We start from the raw sequence: 15,541 nt of genomic DNA, 5'->3' as shown, positions 1-15,541 counted from the left end.
TCACCCACCACAAAGCCTATCATGTGTGCAGACTAACGCGGTGTGAGCATGAGGATTAGGACCCTGCCACAGGGACTCTCTCCAGCAGGATAGGATATGTCCCCTGCCCCGTCCAGGTCTCCTCGTGTGGCTGGCATATTCTCAGTGCTGCTCTGCGTGCCTGTCAGAGCAGGTGCCTCCCAGACCCTGTCTGTGCGGCTCGTCTGAGCGGAGTCTGGAGCTGGGATGTTCCGGGGCTTCATGTTCTCCCATCGCCTGCTGCCGGCTCTAATAAGTAATCACAGTAAATAATAGGGGTTGCTGTGGATTCCGTGCCCACCATGTGCCAGGCGTGGTGCTAAGGGCTTGCTGGACACGGAACCTTCCTGCTCTTATCCCCATTTTACAGACGAGGAAACTGAGGCTTGGAGAGGGGAAGTGACTAGTCCAGGGGGAGAGCTGGCGTTCGAGCCCAGCCTGTCAGCTCCTGAGCTCACCCTCTGGGTCTGACACTGGATGGCTCTTTGCTTTCTGACTCTCAGATGAGGTCGTACTCAAGTTTGAAATGGGCCACGTGAGAGCGCGGAACCTGGCTTACGACACCCTTCCTGTTTTGATTCATGGCAATGGGCCCACCAAGGTAGGGAGGGGCCCCGGCCTCTGGGGAGAGTGGGAAGGGGCCAGAGCCCAATTCTGCTCTTACTGTGACCACACATCTTCTCCTTGGGGCCAGGGCCACCCATCTGGGCCCCACTGTGAACTCACTGACTCTGACCTCACATCTGAGTTCAGCGTGGCACCTTCTTTCCTTACTGTGGTGGTCGGTGATCCCCTGTCCATCCTGCTGGGCCACAGGACACAAAGGAGGCCATCGCGCCCACTCAGGCCTAGGCTGGGCCGCCCCAAGTCATCCATACTCTCTTACCCCAGGGCAGACTCATTTCTGCATTCAGCAAATATTTATTGAATGTTTGCACCAGGGCACAAAGCGTAGTCAGTCATAGACATGACAGACTGGTCCCCGGGCTCTTGGAGCTACAGAAGGGGCTGCGATGCAGACGGGCGCATAGGAAACTGGCCCCTGACTCACAGCACATTTCTCTGAGTGTGGTCCTCAGTCACACTCAGAGCCACATGCAGTGGGAGCATGTCACGAATGAGGATTTTCCAACCCCACCTGAGAGCTGCTCGATTGGAATCTCTGAGGGACAGGGCCCAGGAACCTGCATTTTACAGGTTCCCAGGAGATCTGGGGATGAAGAAGCACCAGAGTGCCGAGTCCTCCCTCTGCCCTCCCACAGAGCAGCTTTGGTGATCCCCAGGGGTTGAACATGCTCTCCAAGGCCTGCCCAAAATAAAGTCACATTCCTGGCCCCTTAGGGGTGGCAGACTGTGGGGGCGGGGCAGCAGGGGCCCAGGGAGATGCACCAGTGGCTACAGGTGGGTGGGGCTGCCCCAGCCCTTCTCAGGCCACCCTTCTCAGCCGCCCCCCACCCCGGTCTCCCACAGCTGCAGCTGAACTACCTGGGCAACTACATCCCGCGCTTCTGGACCTTCGAGACGGGCTGTGTGGTGTGTGATGAGGGCCTGCGCAGCCTCAAGGGCATTGGGGTAAGGCAGCTGGGGGCCGGGGACTCCATCCCCTGGGGCAAGGGAAGAGGGGTGATTCTGGAAGAGAGTGTTGTCTTTGGTGTGAGGTGAAGGGATCGCCTCCCTGTTTGGGGCTCCATCTTCCTCCTCTCTCAGGCACCTCTTCCTGGAAGCCTTCTCAGCCTGCACATGGCTTCAGCTTCCCCCAGATGCCTAAATTCCGGTTTCTTCTGCCTGGCCATTCAGGCTCTCGTGCAGCCCCATCCCCATCCCACAAATTGACTCCTCATTTATGGCCCACTTCAAACCTCATATCAGCTGATCTCTCCCTGCAGTCTGCCATCAACCAGTCCTTGCTTTGAGTCTGCCCTCATGCTGCTCCTCGTCCCCAGCAGGGACATCCTCCTGCCTCCCGCCAGTCCCTGCCTCTGCCCACCTGCACAGCCTGCTCAGAGCTCCCTGGTCCAGGCCCTTGTCTTTCTCAGTCCACATACTTCTGCCTATGGTTCTGGATCTCTCAGGCCACCCTAGGGGCTCAGCGGTGGCTCAGTGGCTGGACATTGGCGGACTCTTACCCCACCCTGTCCCTACGCAGGATGAAGCTCTGCCCACAGTCCTGGTCGGCGTGTTCATCGAACAGCCCACACCGTTCCTGTCCCTGTTCTTCCAGCGGCTCCTGCGCTTCCACTACCCCCGGAAACGGATGCGGCTTTTCATTCACAACCACGTGAGTAGCACGTGCACGATGGGGTCACCATGTGGCTTGGTTCAAGGGCCCAGCCTCACAAGGTGGCCTGAGACCTCTGAGGAACTGACTGAGCCAGGCTTATCTGGGCAAGTGGAAGTGAGCAGTGGGCTGTATCTGCGAGTCACTGGGTTGACTGGCTGGGTTTGAATTCTAGCACCAGTGCTTATATTGGCTGTGTGACCTTGTGTGTGTTATTCAACCCCTCTGTGCTTCCGTTTTCTCATCTATTAGATACGGATAACAATAGTACTGACCACACAGAACTGCTACAAAGGTTAACCAGGTCGACATGCCTAGAAAGGTGCCTGGCTCACAGGCAGCACATAGTAGGTGCTCTTAGCTGTTGTCATTAGCATTGCTTCCCTCCCTGCCCCAGTCAGTCCTTCCTAATTTGACCTGGTGATAATCAAATTGGTTTTCATTCCTCGAGTATCTTCTGGGGAATGGGAGGGCCCTGAGGCCTGTGGGGAGCAGGCCTGGCATCAGCATTCCTAGTTCCCGCCCTTCCCCTCCTCTCCTTCCAGCCAGATGAAGTCCTACCTCTCACAGCCTTTGCTTCTCGCAGTTTCCCTAACTGGGAGCCCAGATACACTCTCCAAATGCTACCTACTCTCAAGGCTCCTTGTCTTCCTTAAAGTCTCAGCTGCTCCATTTAGGGTCACCCCTTCCTGGGACCTCTCATACCCGACAGCCTGTACTCCACCCTCAAGGACCTATGGTCCCGTCCTTGGCTCAGCTCTCTGCCTGCGTCACAGACTTTCATTCAGCTGTGCCACGTGGAGACAGGAGAAGGATGTAGGCCCTGCCGCTGGGAGGTTTCCAACTTTCCTGGGATATCAAACAGCACACCCACGAATTGTGACTTTGGATAGAAAAAGAGAAGTGTCACAGACAGTGTTAAAGGACCTATCGTGTGCTCCATCTGACTCGTCGACTCCTTATAGTGACCCCGTGAGGGACGCATGACACCTTCCTTTTTCACAAGAGAGGAAACTGAAGCCGATGCGGGTGATGTGACTTGTCCAAGGCCACACAGCTGATCGTAGCAGAGCCAGGCTTTGTGCCAGAGCCTGGGTTTGGTTTTAAGGACCAGCTCTCTCCACTTTCCCACGCAGGGGGCCCTGGGTGTAGGCTGCTGATTTTCAAAGTGCAGTCTAAGCATCACTTGGAGTGTTTCGTAGCAAAGCAGACCCCTGGGCCACACCCCAGCCCAACAAATCAACGACTCTGGATGTGAGGCCTGCAGGGTCGGGGAGCTGTCTTGGTGACAGAGGCCTTTAAGAGGCTAGAGGACCTGGCCTGGTCAGGGGAGGGTGGTCAGGGACAGCTAGAGTAGGGTACACCAGGCCAAAGGTCTGGCATGGGCACAGGTCTGGAGTTTAGAGAAGCAGGTGGCAGAGATGTGCCAGGAATGAAGAGGAGCAGCCTGTAGTAGCAGAAGGTGCTGTGGTCCATGGGGTGGACACTGTGTCCTCATTCTCCCTGTCCCACCCCCCACCCCCCAGGAACAACACCACAAGGCACAGGTGGAGCAGTTCCTGGCGGAGCATGGTGACGAGTACCAGTCCATGAAGCTGGTGGGCCCTGAGGTGCGGGTGGCGAGCGCTGACGCCAGGAACATGGGCGCGTGAGTTGGGGGCCGGGGGGGCACTGTGTTTATCTCTTCTAACGGTGGGCAGAGGGGCCATGATGTCAGGAGCACCAGGCCAGGAGAAAGGAGTTCACAAGACTGTGTGGTCTCCTGCAAGTTCCCGCCCCTCTCCGGTCCTCAGTTAAATGGGGAAATAGTCTCTGTCCCTGTGAACTGCTGGGGCTCCCGGCTGGGGCCGAGCAGCGTCATTAGGGTTCAGGAAGCAAATCAGACAAAGAGGAAGGGCTGGTGGACCAGAAGTCAATAAACGCTGACAAGTAGAAAATAATCTCTAATTTTTCCCTTTATTATTAAAACGAACAAGTAATCCGGATTGACTATAGAAGAATTAGACCATCCAGATGTGAGGTTGGCAGACTTCCTGTAAGGGACCAGATAGTAAATCTGCATAAACCGGCTTTGTGGGCTCTGCCACAGCCGCTCAGTTCTGCTGGTGTAGCAGGATTGAGCGTGGCTGGGCTGCAACAAAATTTTATTTATGGACACTGAAATTTAAATTTCATATGATTTTCAGGCAAATCTTTTTGATTCTTTCTCCTAACTATTTAAAAATGTAAAACCATTTGTAGCTCACCGAGCCACATAAAGCTAGGCCGTGGGCTGGATTTGGACCGTGGATTATAGTTTGCTGAGCCCTGGACCAGATAAACAAAAGGGACAGAAATTGTTAAGGCTTTGGTACAGGTTACCAAACTGCCCCCAAGGAGGCAGAACCAGCTTACCCCCCGGCCCCGGCAGTGTAGGAACCTGTGTGTGGGCCGCGCTCTCCCCAGTACCAGGGTTTTCAGGGGACTTGGTACCAGTTGTCAAGCTCTGGGTTTTCATCTTGAGAGTTTAGTAGCCCAGGTTCTAGGTCATAGTGTCAGGTGGGACCTTCAAGGCTGTTGGTGCCAACATGCATGCGGGCTGGCTCTTGTCTGGTGCCTGGTGATCACAGACATGGGTAGGGGTGGAGAACACAGCTTCAGAGTAGCTCTGGGATCCTAAAGCGGGAGGCTGACCTTGTGTGCCCCTGCCTGCAGGGACTTGTGCCGACAGGACCGTGGCTGCACCTACTACTTCAGTGTGGATGCCGACGTGGCCCTGACGGAGCCCAAAATCCTGAGGCTGCTGATTGAGCAGAACAAGTGAGGCTGTGGGTGGGCTACGGCGGGAGGGCAGGGGGGCCTCAGCGCAGGCCCGGCATTGCCCGTGGTAGGCCTGGGGCCAGGCCGGGAGCCCCGCCCCTACCTTTCTCCTCCTCCTGTGCCTTGGCCGCGTCTATTATATTACCCTGGGCTTGCCCCAGCCTGGCGACCTTGTCTGGGTCCAAGATGTTCCCCACCTCCCTCTGCAAGCTTCAAGCTGCCCCCTCCTCTCACGCTCTGTTCCTGGCTGCCCTGGGGGAGAGAGCAGGTACCAGATGGGCCAAACCCCGCTTCAGGTCCTGCCCCAGGGAGGTGCTTGCAGGTTCAAAGGCACTCTGCCCCATCCCCCCACGGAGCGAAATCTGCCCCAAGCTCCCAGTGGGCAGAGGGCCTTCCCTAAGGTGCTCCCTTCCTTAGGAATGTCATCGCCCCCTTGATGACCCGCCACGGGAGGCTGTGGTCGAACTTCTGGGGGGCCCTGAGTGCAGATGGCTACTATGCGCGCTCCGAGGACTACGTGGACATCGTGCAGAGGAGGCGTGTGTGAGTACCTGCACCGTGGTGGGGGGGACCCGCACCCCCATCCGTCTTCTTCTTGGCCTTGCAGCGCTGTCCTCCCCTGGATTCCTGTCCTTGTTGTCCTGTAATTCCTGCCGAACCTGAAGCAAGGAAGACTGCAGTCAGACACACAGAAGGACTTTCCGACAGTTACCCTGGGCCCCGTGCCCAGGGTAAGGGAATCGAATCGGCACTGTCGTGCTCTCCCAGCCTGTGACTTCCCCTTCTTCTAGCCACCAGCCCCCCCGCCTGTGCCCCTTACCACCGGCCCGCGGCCCCCTCCATCTTCCTCTCTCCCTATCAGTGGTGTCTGGAACGTGCCCTATATCTCGAACGTCTACCTGATCAAGGGCAGCGCCTTGCGGGCTGAGCTGCAGCAGACAGACTTGTTCCACCACAGCAAGCTGGATCCCGACATGGCCTTCTGCGCCAACATCCGGCAGCAGGTCAGCTTCGGGTGGGCAGCCAGACGAGGCCTGTTGAGGGAGGAGCGGGCTACCTTATCACCATGGGCCCTGGAGCTTCTGCGATTCCAGCAGGGCTGCCCAAGGGCTGCCAGGGCCTGGAGGGGACACTGGCATGAGGGTCGGCCCTCAGGGTTTATGGGGATCATTTTAGCAGACTCAGTTTCCATACCCTCTATGTTATTTCCATTTTCATAAAGAAAACTAAACTTTCCACCTAGACATATTCTGAGTAATGTGCCCAAGAGACACCCTCACCCTATCCTGATGCCTCACTCAACATTTTTTTGCGGTTATTTTTTTCAGTGTGACAGCATGATAATGTTTTCCCCTGTGCCCCGAACTTCAGGGTCAGAACACCATTCTTCTCTTTTGCACACCCTCTCATTCCCATTCAGTCCTCCAGGAAGCCTTCCCCGATCGCATCCCCAGAGTGTCAGGCCTGGGCTGTGCACTGGGGAGATGAGGTGATCCGTACTCTGGTCCCTGTTCTTGTGAACTTGAGCCCAGTAGGCAGAGAGGAGGCCGCTGTGGTGCCCCTCCCAGGGCTGTGCAGGGCAGGGGTGGGTCTCTTTCTTCCATCCGGCCTGCTCTCCTCAGGATGTGTTCATGTTCCTGACCAACCGGCACATCTTTGGCCACCTGCTGTCCCTGGACAACTACCAGACCACCCACCTCCACAATGACCTCTGGGAGGTGTTCAACAATCCCGAGGTGAGGCCCTGGGTGCGTGGGCAGGGAAGGGAGCGGAAGGCACCGCAATGATCCTGTAGCCAGGGTCGCCTTCCTCGCAGAGCCTGACAACAGCTGGGACCCTGTGGGCTGCCCCAGGGGGCTTGTCAGGGAAAATCTAAAGGAGGAGGGACCTGGAGTCACAGGCCCATCAGCTGTGACTTAGCTGAGCCTCTCGACCTTTGGGGCCTCAGTTATCTTAGCTCTAAAATGGGTATGCTGTCCCAGTCTCGCTTGCCCACGAGGGTGTCGTGGTGCTCAGAGGAGGGCCTTGTGACAGTGTTCCCAGGCGTTGTGAGCTCATGACTGATGTGGGCGCATGCCCACACCTGCCCTCAGACCTGAGCGTACATGCAAATAGCAGTTCCTGTGGGCACGCTTTTGCACCCAAACAGTACACGTGCACCCAGCGGGCACAGGCACGTCCCGGCTCCTCTAGCCGTGCGCACATTTACTCACACTGTGTGTGGCCTGGGGGAAGCAGCAGCCCATGGAGTTTAGGAAGGGGTGAGCCCCCAGTTGGCCCAGGCCAGGCCTGAGGACCCCACCCACTTCCCCCTCCCTATAGGAATGGAAGGAGAAATACATCCATGAGAACTACACCAAAGCACTGGCGGGGAAGCTGGTGGAGATGGTAAGGACTGGGCACCCCTTGGAACAAAACTACTGGGTGTATACGTGACACCTGCTGCGGAGGACAGAGGAACAGAACGAGCTGACTTGACCTTTCTGTGCTTGGGGTGAGAGAATGGGCAGTGGATAGCCTTTTCCTCCTACTGGCACTTTTCAGCTAGAGTCTGCAGGGGCCTTAGGGCCTTCGGCTTCTTCCCTGGCCCAGGCAGGAAAGAGAAAAACATCCCCAAATATAGTATCAACTGTGGACAGTGGCCCCTGGGCCAGGAGTGAGAAGCAGTGCTCCTCTGCTTCCCCAAGAGCCTAGGGGCCTGTGCTCCCTTGATGCGTGTGGTCCTTTGGCCCTGGCAGCTCTATGACCTTGGCTGAGAAAAACCAGCTCTGAGCTCTGTTCCCTTCTTCCTTCAGCAGCTCACTGAGCCCCTGCTCTGTGGGGACACTCAGTGGGGGAGAGGGGTGGGGCGTGGACACTTGGAGTACTCACCAGGACGTGGGGCAGGGCATGGGGCAGGGCATGGACCACACAAAAGGCCTTGTCTTCAGTGCGTTCTGCAGAGGGCTTGGGGACATGGGGAGGATGTGGCAGTGCCACTCTGGACCCCTGTGACTGAGTCCCTGCCCTCTCCAGCCTTGCCCGGACGTCTACTGGTTCCCCATCTTCACGGAGACAGCCTGCGATGAGCTGGTGGAAGAGATGGAGCATTTTGGACAGTGGTCTCTGGGAGATAACAAGGTGGGGGCCCCAGGTGCCCGGACTGGTGCTGTGGGGAGACCGCCCCTCCACCACCCGTGTCTACCCTCTGGGCTCTCTTTCTGGCAAGATAGCTAACCTCTCTGAGACTCTTTAGATGGGGGAACCTGCAGGCACTTGGGAGTAGAGGGACTGAGAAAAGGGAGGGAGTGCTGGTCCCCAAGTCATTGTCACTGAGTGACCTCGAGCTGCCTTAATCTTAAGTTTTTGGACTTTAGTTCCTGGCTTGTTATTAGAGTGATTAAGCTTCCTTCCCCAGATTGGGCATGGAGTGGGGGAGGAATGAGCAGGTGTGGACGAGGAAGAATTAGGAAGCGACATCAGTGCCAAGTTCACCAGACTGCAGAAGCACGTGGCATGGTGGATGGGAGAGGCTGTGTGTTCCATCAAGGAGGAATGTCATACCTGCACTCATCTTGGAAAGTTCCAGAACCATTTTTAAAGGCACATGAGCCCCTGGGCCTATGTGCCTCAGAGACTAGCTAACCTTTGATCTGGCAGGTGACTAACCTGTGGTTCTGGTTACCTGCCTAATCCACTTGCTTTGGTGGCTGAGCTAATCTCCAGATTCCAGTAACTGGCATAGCCCATGCATTCTGGGATCTGGCTAATCCTCGTGTCCCAGTGACTGGGCCAGCCCTGGGGTTTCAGTGCCTGAGCTAACCTGTGGCCTTCTGCGTTGGTTTTCTACACTGTATAACAATTACCGCAAAGCTTAATGGCTTAAAACAGTATCCATTTATTTCTGTGGGTTGGGATTCTGGCTGTGGTTTAGCTGGGTCCTCTGCTCAGGGTCTCACAGGGCTGCGGTCAAGGTGCCATCTGGGGTCAGGGTCTCATCTGAGGCTCAGGGTCCTGTTCCAAGCGTATGTGGCAGAATTCATTCCCCTACAGCTTCAGAACTCATGCAACTTGCTTCCTCCAGGCCAGTGAGTGACAGTCACTCTCTTTCAAGAGCCTCCTTTCAAGGGCTCACCGAGGATAATTTCCCTTTTAATTAACTCAAGGTCACCTAACTAGTTACCTTAATTACACCTGCAAAAAAACGCTTCACGTTTGCCCTATAACCTAAGCTTATCCCATCAGGTTCACAGGTCAAGGGGAGGGGCTTAGGCAGAACTTGTCCCCCAGGCTGTGGGAATCTTACAGTTCTGCTTACCACACTCCCTTGGTCACTTCCAGGACAACCGCATCCAGGGCGGCTACGAAAATGTGCCGACCATCGACATCCACATGAACCAGATCAGCTTTGAGCGGGAGTGGCACAAGTTTCTGGTGGAGTACATCGCCCCCATGACCGAAAAGCTCTACCCCGGCTACTACACCAGGGTGGGCATGCCTGGGCCACAGCCAGAATGAGGGCAGGGGGTGGAGTGGCTGGGGAAGGGAGAACGGGAAATGGGGAGAGAGGTGTTCCCACTTGGGGGGCGGCCTGAATATTTATTTGGTTTCTAGGTTGGAGTGGAGTGAAATCTCCCTTCAAGCTTTGGGGCCTGGGGCGGTGGGGCCACTCTGCCGCTAGCTTCTGACATCACGTGACTCTTTGAATTCTTCCTCCGTGTCCTTGACCCCCGCATCAGTGAATCCGATGCCGGCTCTCCAGACAAGCCCCTAGCTGGGTAGCCAGCATGCCCATTCCCTCCCTCGGTTTCTCTTCAGCTCCATCCCTCACGTGTCTGCCGACTGCCTCTCTGGCTGTCACACTCCCTTCTTTACTCAGTCACTTCCTCGTTCACATGGTTTTCTCCAGACACCTGCCTCGAGTGTACCTGCGCCCTGCGCTTAAGGAATCCCCAGCCTGGATAGTTGCCAAAAAGAGTTGTGAGGATGAGATTCATTCCTTTGCCCTTCCTTCCCCGCTCTTCCCTCTCTCCTTCCTTGGCACAGGCCCAGTTCGACCTGGCCTTCGTCGTCCGCTACAAGCCTGATGAACAGCCCTCGCTGATGCCACACCACGACGCCTCCACTTTCACCATCAACATCGCCCTGAACCGGGTCGGGGTGGATTACGAGGTGAGCAGGGGCCACCCTGGCCCAGGCCGCAGGCACGAGGGAGGGCTGGCTGGTGTCTGGTGGTGAGCAGCTTACAGGGTGGTCAAGGCCAAGGGGTGCGGGATACAGCCGCACTAGAAAACTAGACAACCAGAGAGAAAGGGTGCAGGGGCCACGAAGAAGGCTTCTTGGAGGAGGTGGGTTTGAAGCACATTTTGGTAAGCGAGGGCTTTAGACACAATAGAGCAAGGACGCAGAGGTCTGGGGCCAGACTGCCTGGACCTGGGCTCTGCCTGCCCACTTGCTCCGGGGCCTCAGCCACGTCTCAGTCTCTAAGACGGGAAAACTTGGAGTGGCCTGCACGGAGTTCTGAGAATGGAATGAGCTCGTCTAGATCATTGTTCACGTGGACCCATAGTAAGGGCTCGAGGGAGGACGGCTCTTAGTAATAAGGAGTTTAGGCTTCCCGTCATTCTTGGAGGAGGGCAGCTTTGGGAATGGCAGGACAGAGTTCGTCTGGGTGTGGGTCACGGGCTTGTGGCTGGAGGGGAAATCTGGGGAAACCAGAAAGACATGAGGGTGAGGAGGGAACAGTTCTGGGGGCCTCAGTATCTCAAGAGAGGCCCGTAGGTGTGATCAGCTACAGAACCATTCATTCATTCACTCACTCACTCACTCACTCACTCACTCACTCACTCACTCACTCCATAAGCTACTTTCGAAGAGTATTTTGGGACTTAGTCTGGGGTTAGGCACTACGAGGGTCACCCATAAAAACACCTCTTTTTTTTGAGAGTTTACAATATACCAGGGGTTCTTATAAGGGACAATTTTGTGCCCCCCCCCAAGAGGACATTGGCAATATCTGGAGACATTTTCAGCTGTCACAACTATGGGGGTGCTACTGGGTCGAGGCCAGGGATGCCCAGACAGCCCCCATGAGAAAGAATTATCTGGCTCCTAGTGGTGACGGCTGTATAACAGTATGAAAGTGCTTAATACCACTGAATTTCACACTTAAAAAGGGTTACAATGGTAAAGTTTACGTGTATTTTACCACGATTTGGAAAAAAAAGAATTACCTGACCCAAAATATCTGTAATGCTGAGGTTGAGAAATCTAGCCCTAAGCTCTTACTGTATCTCATTTAATTCTCACAACCCTATGCAGCCTAATGCCCATTTTCCAGAAGGGGAAACCGAGGTTCAGGATGGCTACACAATCAGTAAAGGCCGTAGCCGACATTTGCCCGGGGCTGCCTCACTCCGAGGCCAGTGCTTTTGATCACGCGGTCTTTGCTGAGTGACTTCCTTAGGCAGCCTATGGCTGTCACTCTGCAATGCATCCCAGGCAGGCCGTGCTCAGGGCCACTTGGCTGTGGTGGCTCAGATGGGAGAATAGGGGACTGTGGGGGAAGGGCCCGGCTTCCTGTTGGGAAACTGACTTCTATTGAGGAATTGACACTTCCTGTCTCCCAGGGCGGAGGCTGTCGGTTCCTGCGCTACAACTGCTCCATCCGAGCCCCACGGAAGGGCTGGACCCTCATGCACCCCGGGCGACTCACGCACTACCACGAGGGACTCCCCACCACCAAGGGCACCCGCTACATCGCCGTCTCCTTTGTCGATCCCTAATTGGCCAGGCCCGGCCACCTCGGACCTTTTTCTCTTTGCCAACAACCACTGCCCCGCAGCCTCTGGGGCCTCGGGGTCCCAGGGAACCCAGTCCAGCCTCCAGGCTCTGGACCTCCCATTGCTCTTGGAGATGCCGTCGGAGAGAGCAGGCCACTGGCCAGAGGCGGAGCACACCTCCTCAGCTAGGGCTTTCCTGGTGCCCTGGATCCAGCCCGGGGAGACGCTGTCCATTATCACTGTGTATACCAACTCGTCTTTTCCCACTTGTCTTCCTGAAAAACCCAGTCCCCCTTCCTCCATGTCTTTCATGGGGTGAGACTCGAGCAGGACAGGGGCTTACCCAGCTGCCCAGAGAGACTCTAGGGGCAGGGAGCCATACCCCAGAGCTTCTCCTAGGCAGAGCTGCAGCCCCAGGGCCTTCTGCTTCAAGCTTCAGGGTGGACACAGAGATCCAGATCAGACTCAAGTTCCCGCCTGACCCTGGGACCACTGAAGCCCCTTCTTCTCTGGCTCCAGTCATGAGTAAAACATCCACTGGAGATGGCAACTCAAGAAACCTCCTGGAAGTCAGAAAAGGCATCAATGCCACAGCTCCATCCTCTGCTCGACCGTTGGGAAAGGGAGTGACATGTCCATACATTGCACTGTGTCACCCTGTCCTGGATGCCTCCAGAGAGAGGGACAGTCAGAAACAGGAGAGTTTCTATTAAAGGTCATTCAAACCACTGAGCGGGAGATGCTTTGGTGGGTGAGTGTGCATGTGTCAGGGTGAGTGTCTGCAGGGAGAAATTTTAAGAGCGTGTAATTGATGAGAAAGGCTGTGTCAGCACACTCAGGGACTTGTGTTTCCCAAACAAACACGTGATCTTCATGTCACTTGTATGTTCCACAAACACTTACGTGTAAGCCAGGCACCGGCTGCCTGGGGCACACTTCTCCATCTGTCAAGATCTGCATCGGGTTGTCACCTCTCTGAAGCCTTTGCTGACCACCTTTCCTGCAAACATGAACATCGGAGAACAGAGAACTTCCGGTGCCTCTCCCCAACCCATACCCTGGATAAACTCTTTCTGTAGCACCAACAATTCAGGGCATTTATTAATAATAAAAGCTAACATCTATCCGTTCCTTGCTGTGAGCTGGGCATTGTGCCTCTCAGGCACTGAGCACACAGCAATCTGAGGTAGGGCTATTATTTCTTTTTTATAGATGAGGAAATGTCGGCTCGGAGAGGTCAAGTAAATTGGCCTAAGGTCACACAACAAGTAAGTGATGAGGATTGATTTGAATATGATTTCAGGAGAAATCTGGTCCCTGCCCCCAGGCACCCTATAGCCAGTAGTGAGGACAGAAAGAACCAAATGCAATTCACTGTGGACCAGTGTGATAAATGCCAGAATAGCTGTCAGAGCCGCTGTGGGGAGCAGGAGGGCCAAATGACTTGTATTACAGTGCTTCTCAGCTACGGGTGATTTTTGCCCCCTGGGGCCTATCTGGCAATGTCTGAAGCCATTTTTGTTTGTCACAACCGGGAAAGGGGTGGAGGAGTGCTACTGGTTCTAGTGAGTAGAGGGCAAGGATGCTTCTAAACATCCTGCAATGCACAGAAACAGCTCCTCCCCTTAACAAAGAATTACCCAGCCCAGAATATGAGTAGTGCTGAGACAGAAGCTTGAGAATGATGCCATTTAAGCAGGTCTCGGAGGGGGAGGAGGTTTCCATTAGGCAGAGAGACTCTAGGTCAGGCAGCTGGAGCCAGTGAGGCATAGATGGGGAATCCAAGAATACAGGTTGGCTGGTGTACGTGGAGTGGAGGGGGTCAAGTGGTCAAAGCCCGTTTTTCCCAGGCTAAGGTGAGCGGGACTTTAGGAGGAGTTGGATTTTATTTCATTGGAAACATTCAAGGGTTTTGCATATGCGCTCTAAAGGTAGTTTTAAGTTTTTTGTTTTTTAAATGGGTCCATGGTAAATTTAAACAGCACATATCTTATTACTTTTTGCACCTCTCATCCCTGACTGCCCAGTTCTCCCCCGAAGCAACCATGTCTCATGTGTTTCATGGGCGCCCTTTCTGAGCTGTGTATATATAAGGTGTGTGCACGCGTGTGAGTATGTGTGTTTAACTTTACTTTTTTCTGATTATAATTGCAATTCCTGCCCACTGGAAAAAAAAATCAAAATAGAAATAGGTAATGCAGAAGATAAGGGTCTTGTGCAATTGCATACCACCCCTGCCCTGGCACCCCTCCCCAATAACACTGCCAGCCAAACTGAGAGTCTTGCCATGAAGAGCCTCCCAGCTTGAAGCTGTTTGGGAGAAACCCTGGTTTCTGGGTGGAGGGCCAGACCAGAAGGCTGGGAACAGATTCTGAGGCTCCTGCAGCAGTCAAGGCAGGTGACCAGGGCCTAGGCCAGCGTTCGCAGAAGGGAATGGACAGGACAGATGTTCAGAAGGGAGGCTCTCCAGTCCTCCAGCTGACTTGGGCAAGATTCTGCCGAAAGGAAAGGAAATGGAATTCAGTTCCTGCCCTCACAGAATTGACAGCCCACTTAGGGAGGCCAGGGAGCTTGAGGACAATAGCACTACAACGCAGCATGAAACAGGCCCCATGTGCATCACACCCCAGAGGCCTGGCCACACCCTGAGGCAGTGTCTGGGTTTAGCCCCACAGTCCAGAGGCTGACTCACGACACAAGGCGACTTGTTCACTCAGGTCAGAATGGCAGGACTGCCTCTTCTGACCGACCTCACTGGGAACTGATAAGCTAGTAGATCCAGTGGGTACTGGTTTGCCTCTTGAAGTGTTTGTGGTGAGATGCTGCCATAGTTATAGAGAGAGCAGTGCTGTCCAGTAGAAATATAAAACTATTTTCCTTTGCTTTAGATTCCACACAACACTCCACTTCTGATCACCAAATGTGTGGGTTTTTTTTTTTCCCCTCACACTAAGCTATTCTCTAATTCTCAGCAGACACCAAAATGGTGTCCTACAAATTTAACTCAATTTGGGCACTACCTGGAGATAGCAATAGAGCCAACAGGTTAAGGGCTCAGTCCTACGACACTGCCCCTACCCACTTCGAACACTAATCACAACTTCAGGTTGTTACCTGTGCTTCTGACCCATAGGAGAAGCAGAGTTTGCCAAACAAAATATGCCTTTTTGGGACACTGATTATTTTAAGCTGATTATTTTTAAGAAACAAAAGACTCAGAAACAAACTTTGACCTTCTTTCTCCCTAATCTCCTAAAAGAATTTAGATAGAAGACCTGCTCCAGGAAGGGAGCTATTGTCATAGATAACTATAGTTTAATATGAACTAGTTGCGACAAACAGTTCTGTCACAACTAGTTCATATACAGTGGGGTCCTCTCTGTATCCCATTGTTAAAGATGACCCAGCAAACATTTACTTACCCAACATTTACTTTTCTATCTCCATGTGAATTGCTTTCCTACCCTTTGAAGTCCAAAACCACATTCCCATCCCCTTCTCCTTAGCCCAAGATGGCATATAACCCTAAACTGCCCCATCTGTCCTGGGTGTATCATATTCTTATGGAACTCATTCTTACGGGTTCCATAAGAACATATTCTTATGGTCATTTTCTACTGTTAATCTGTCTCATGTTAATTTGTTAGTCCAGCCAGAGGAGCTTAAAATTATTTTTCCTCCCCCA

The 15,541-nt window shown here is 54.2% G+C and overlaps 1 protein-coding gene across 1 annotated transcript in view; it reads left to right on the top strand.

The window, feature by feature from the left end:
* PLOD1 (procollagen-lysine,2-oxoglutarate 5-dioxygenase 1) overlaps positions 1 to 12,987 on the top strand; it is a 26,138-nt gene extending 13,151 nt beyond the window's left edge. The window contains exons 6-18 of the mRNA XM_023532656.1: positions 514 to 619; positions 1,489 to 1,590; positions 2,165 to 2,296; positions 3,823 to 3,944; positions 4,991 to 5,095; positions 5,513 to 5,638; positions 5,958 to 6,099; positions 6,718 to 6,831; positions 7,418 to 7,483; positions 8,111 to 8,215; positions 9,416 to 9,562; positions 10,121 to 10,246; positions 11,704 to 12,987. Coding sequence (XP_023388424.1) covers positions 514 to 619; positions 1,489 to 1,590; positions 2,165 to 2,296; positions 3,823 to 3,944; positions 4,991 to 5,095; positions 5,513 to 5,638; positions 5,958 to 6,099; positions 6,718 to 6,831; positions 7,418 to 7,483; positions 8,111 to 8,215; positions 9,416 to 9,562; positions 10,121 to 10,246; positions 11,704 to 11,859 — 1,549 coding nt within the window. The 3' untranslated portion in view covers positions 11,860 to 12,987. The remainder of the gene's footprint in view (positions 1 to 513; positions 620 to 1,488; positions 1,591 to 2,164; positions 2,297 to 3,822; positions 3,945 to 4,990; positions 5,096 to 5,512; positions 5,639 to 5,957; positions 6,100 to 6,717; positions 6,832 to 7,417; positions 7,484 to 8,110; positions 8,216 to 9,415; positions 9,563 to 10,120; positions 10,247 to 11,703) is intronic.
* Positions 12,988 to 15,541: the final 2,554 nt, after the last annotated feature.

The sequence above is a fragment of the Pteropus vampyrus genome, unplaced genomic scaffold, assembly GCF_000151845.1.
Source record: "Pteropus vampyrus isolate Shadow unplaced genomic scaffold, Pvam_2.0 Scaffold86, whole genome shotgun sequence".
Classification (NCBI taxonomy): Eukaryota; Metazoa; Chordata; class Mammalia; order Chiroptera; family Pteropodidae; genus Pteropus; species Pteropus vampyrus.
The sequence above is the reverse complement of the archived record's forward strand: the minus strand, read 5'-3'. Positions and strand labels throughout refer to the sequence as shown.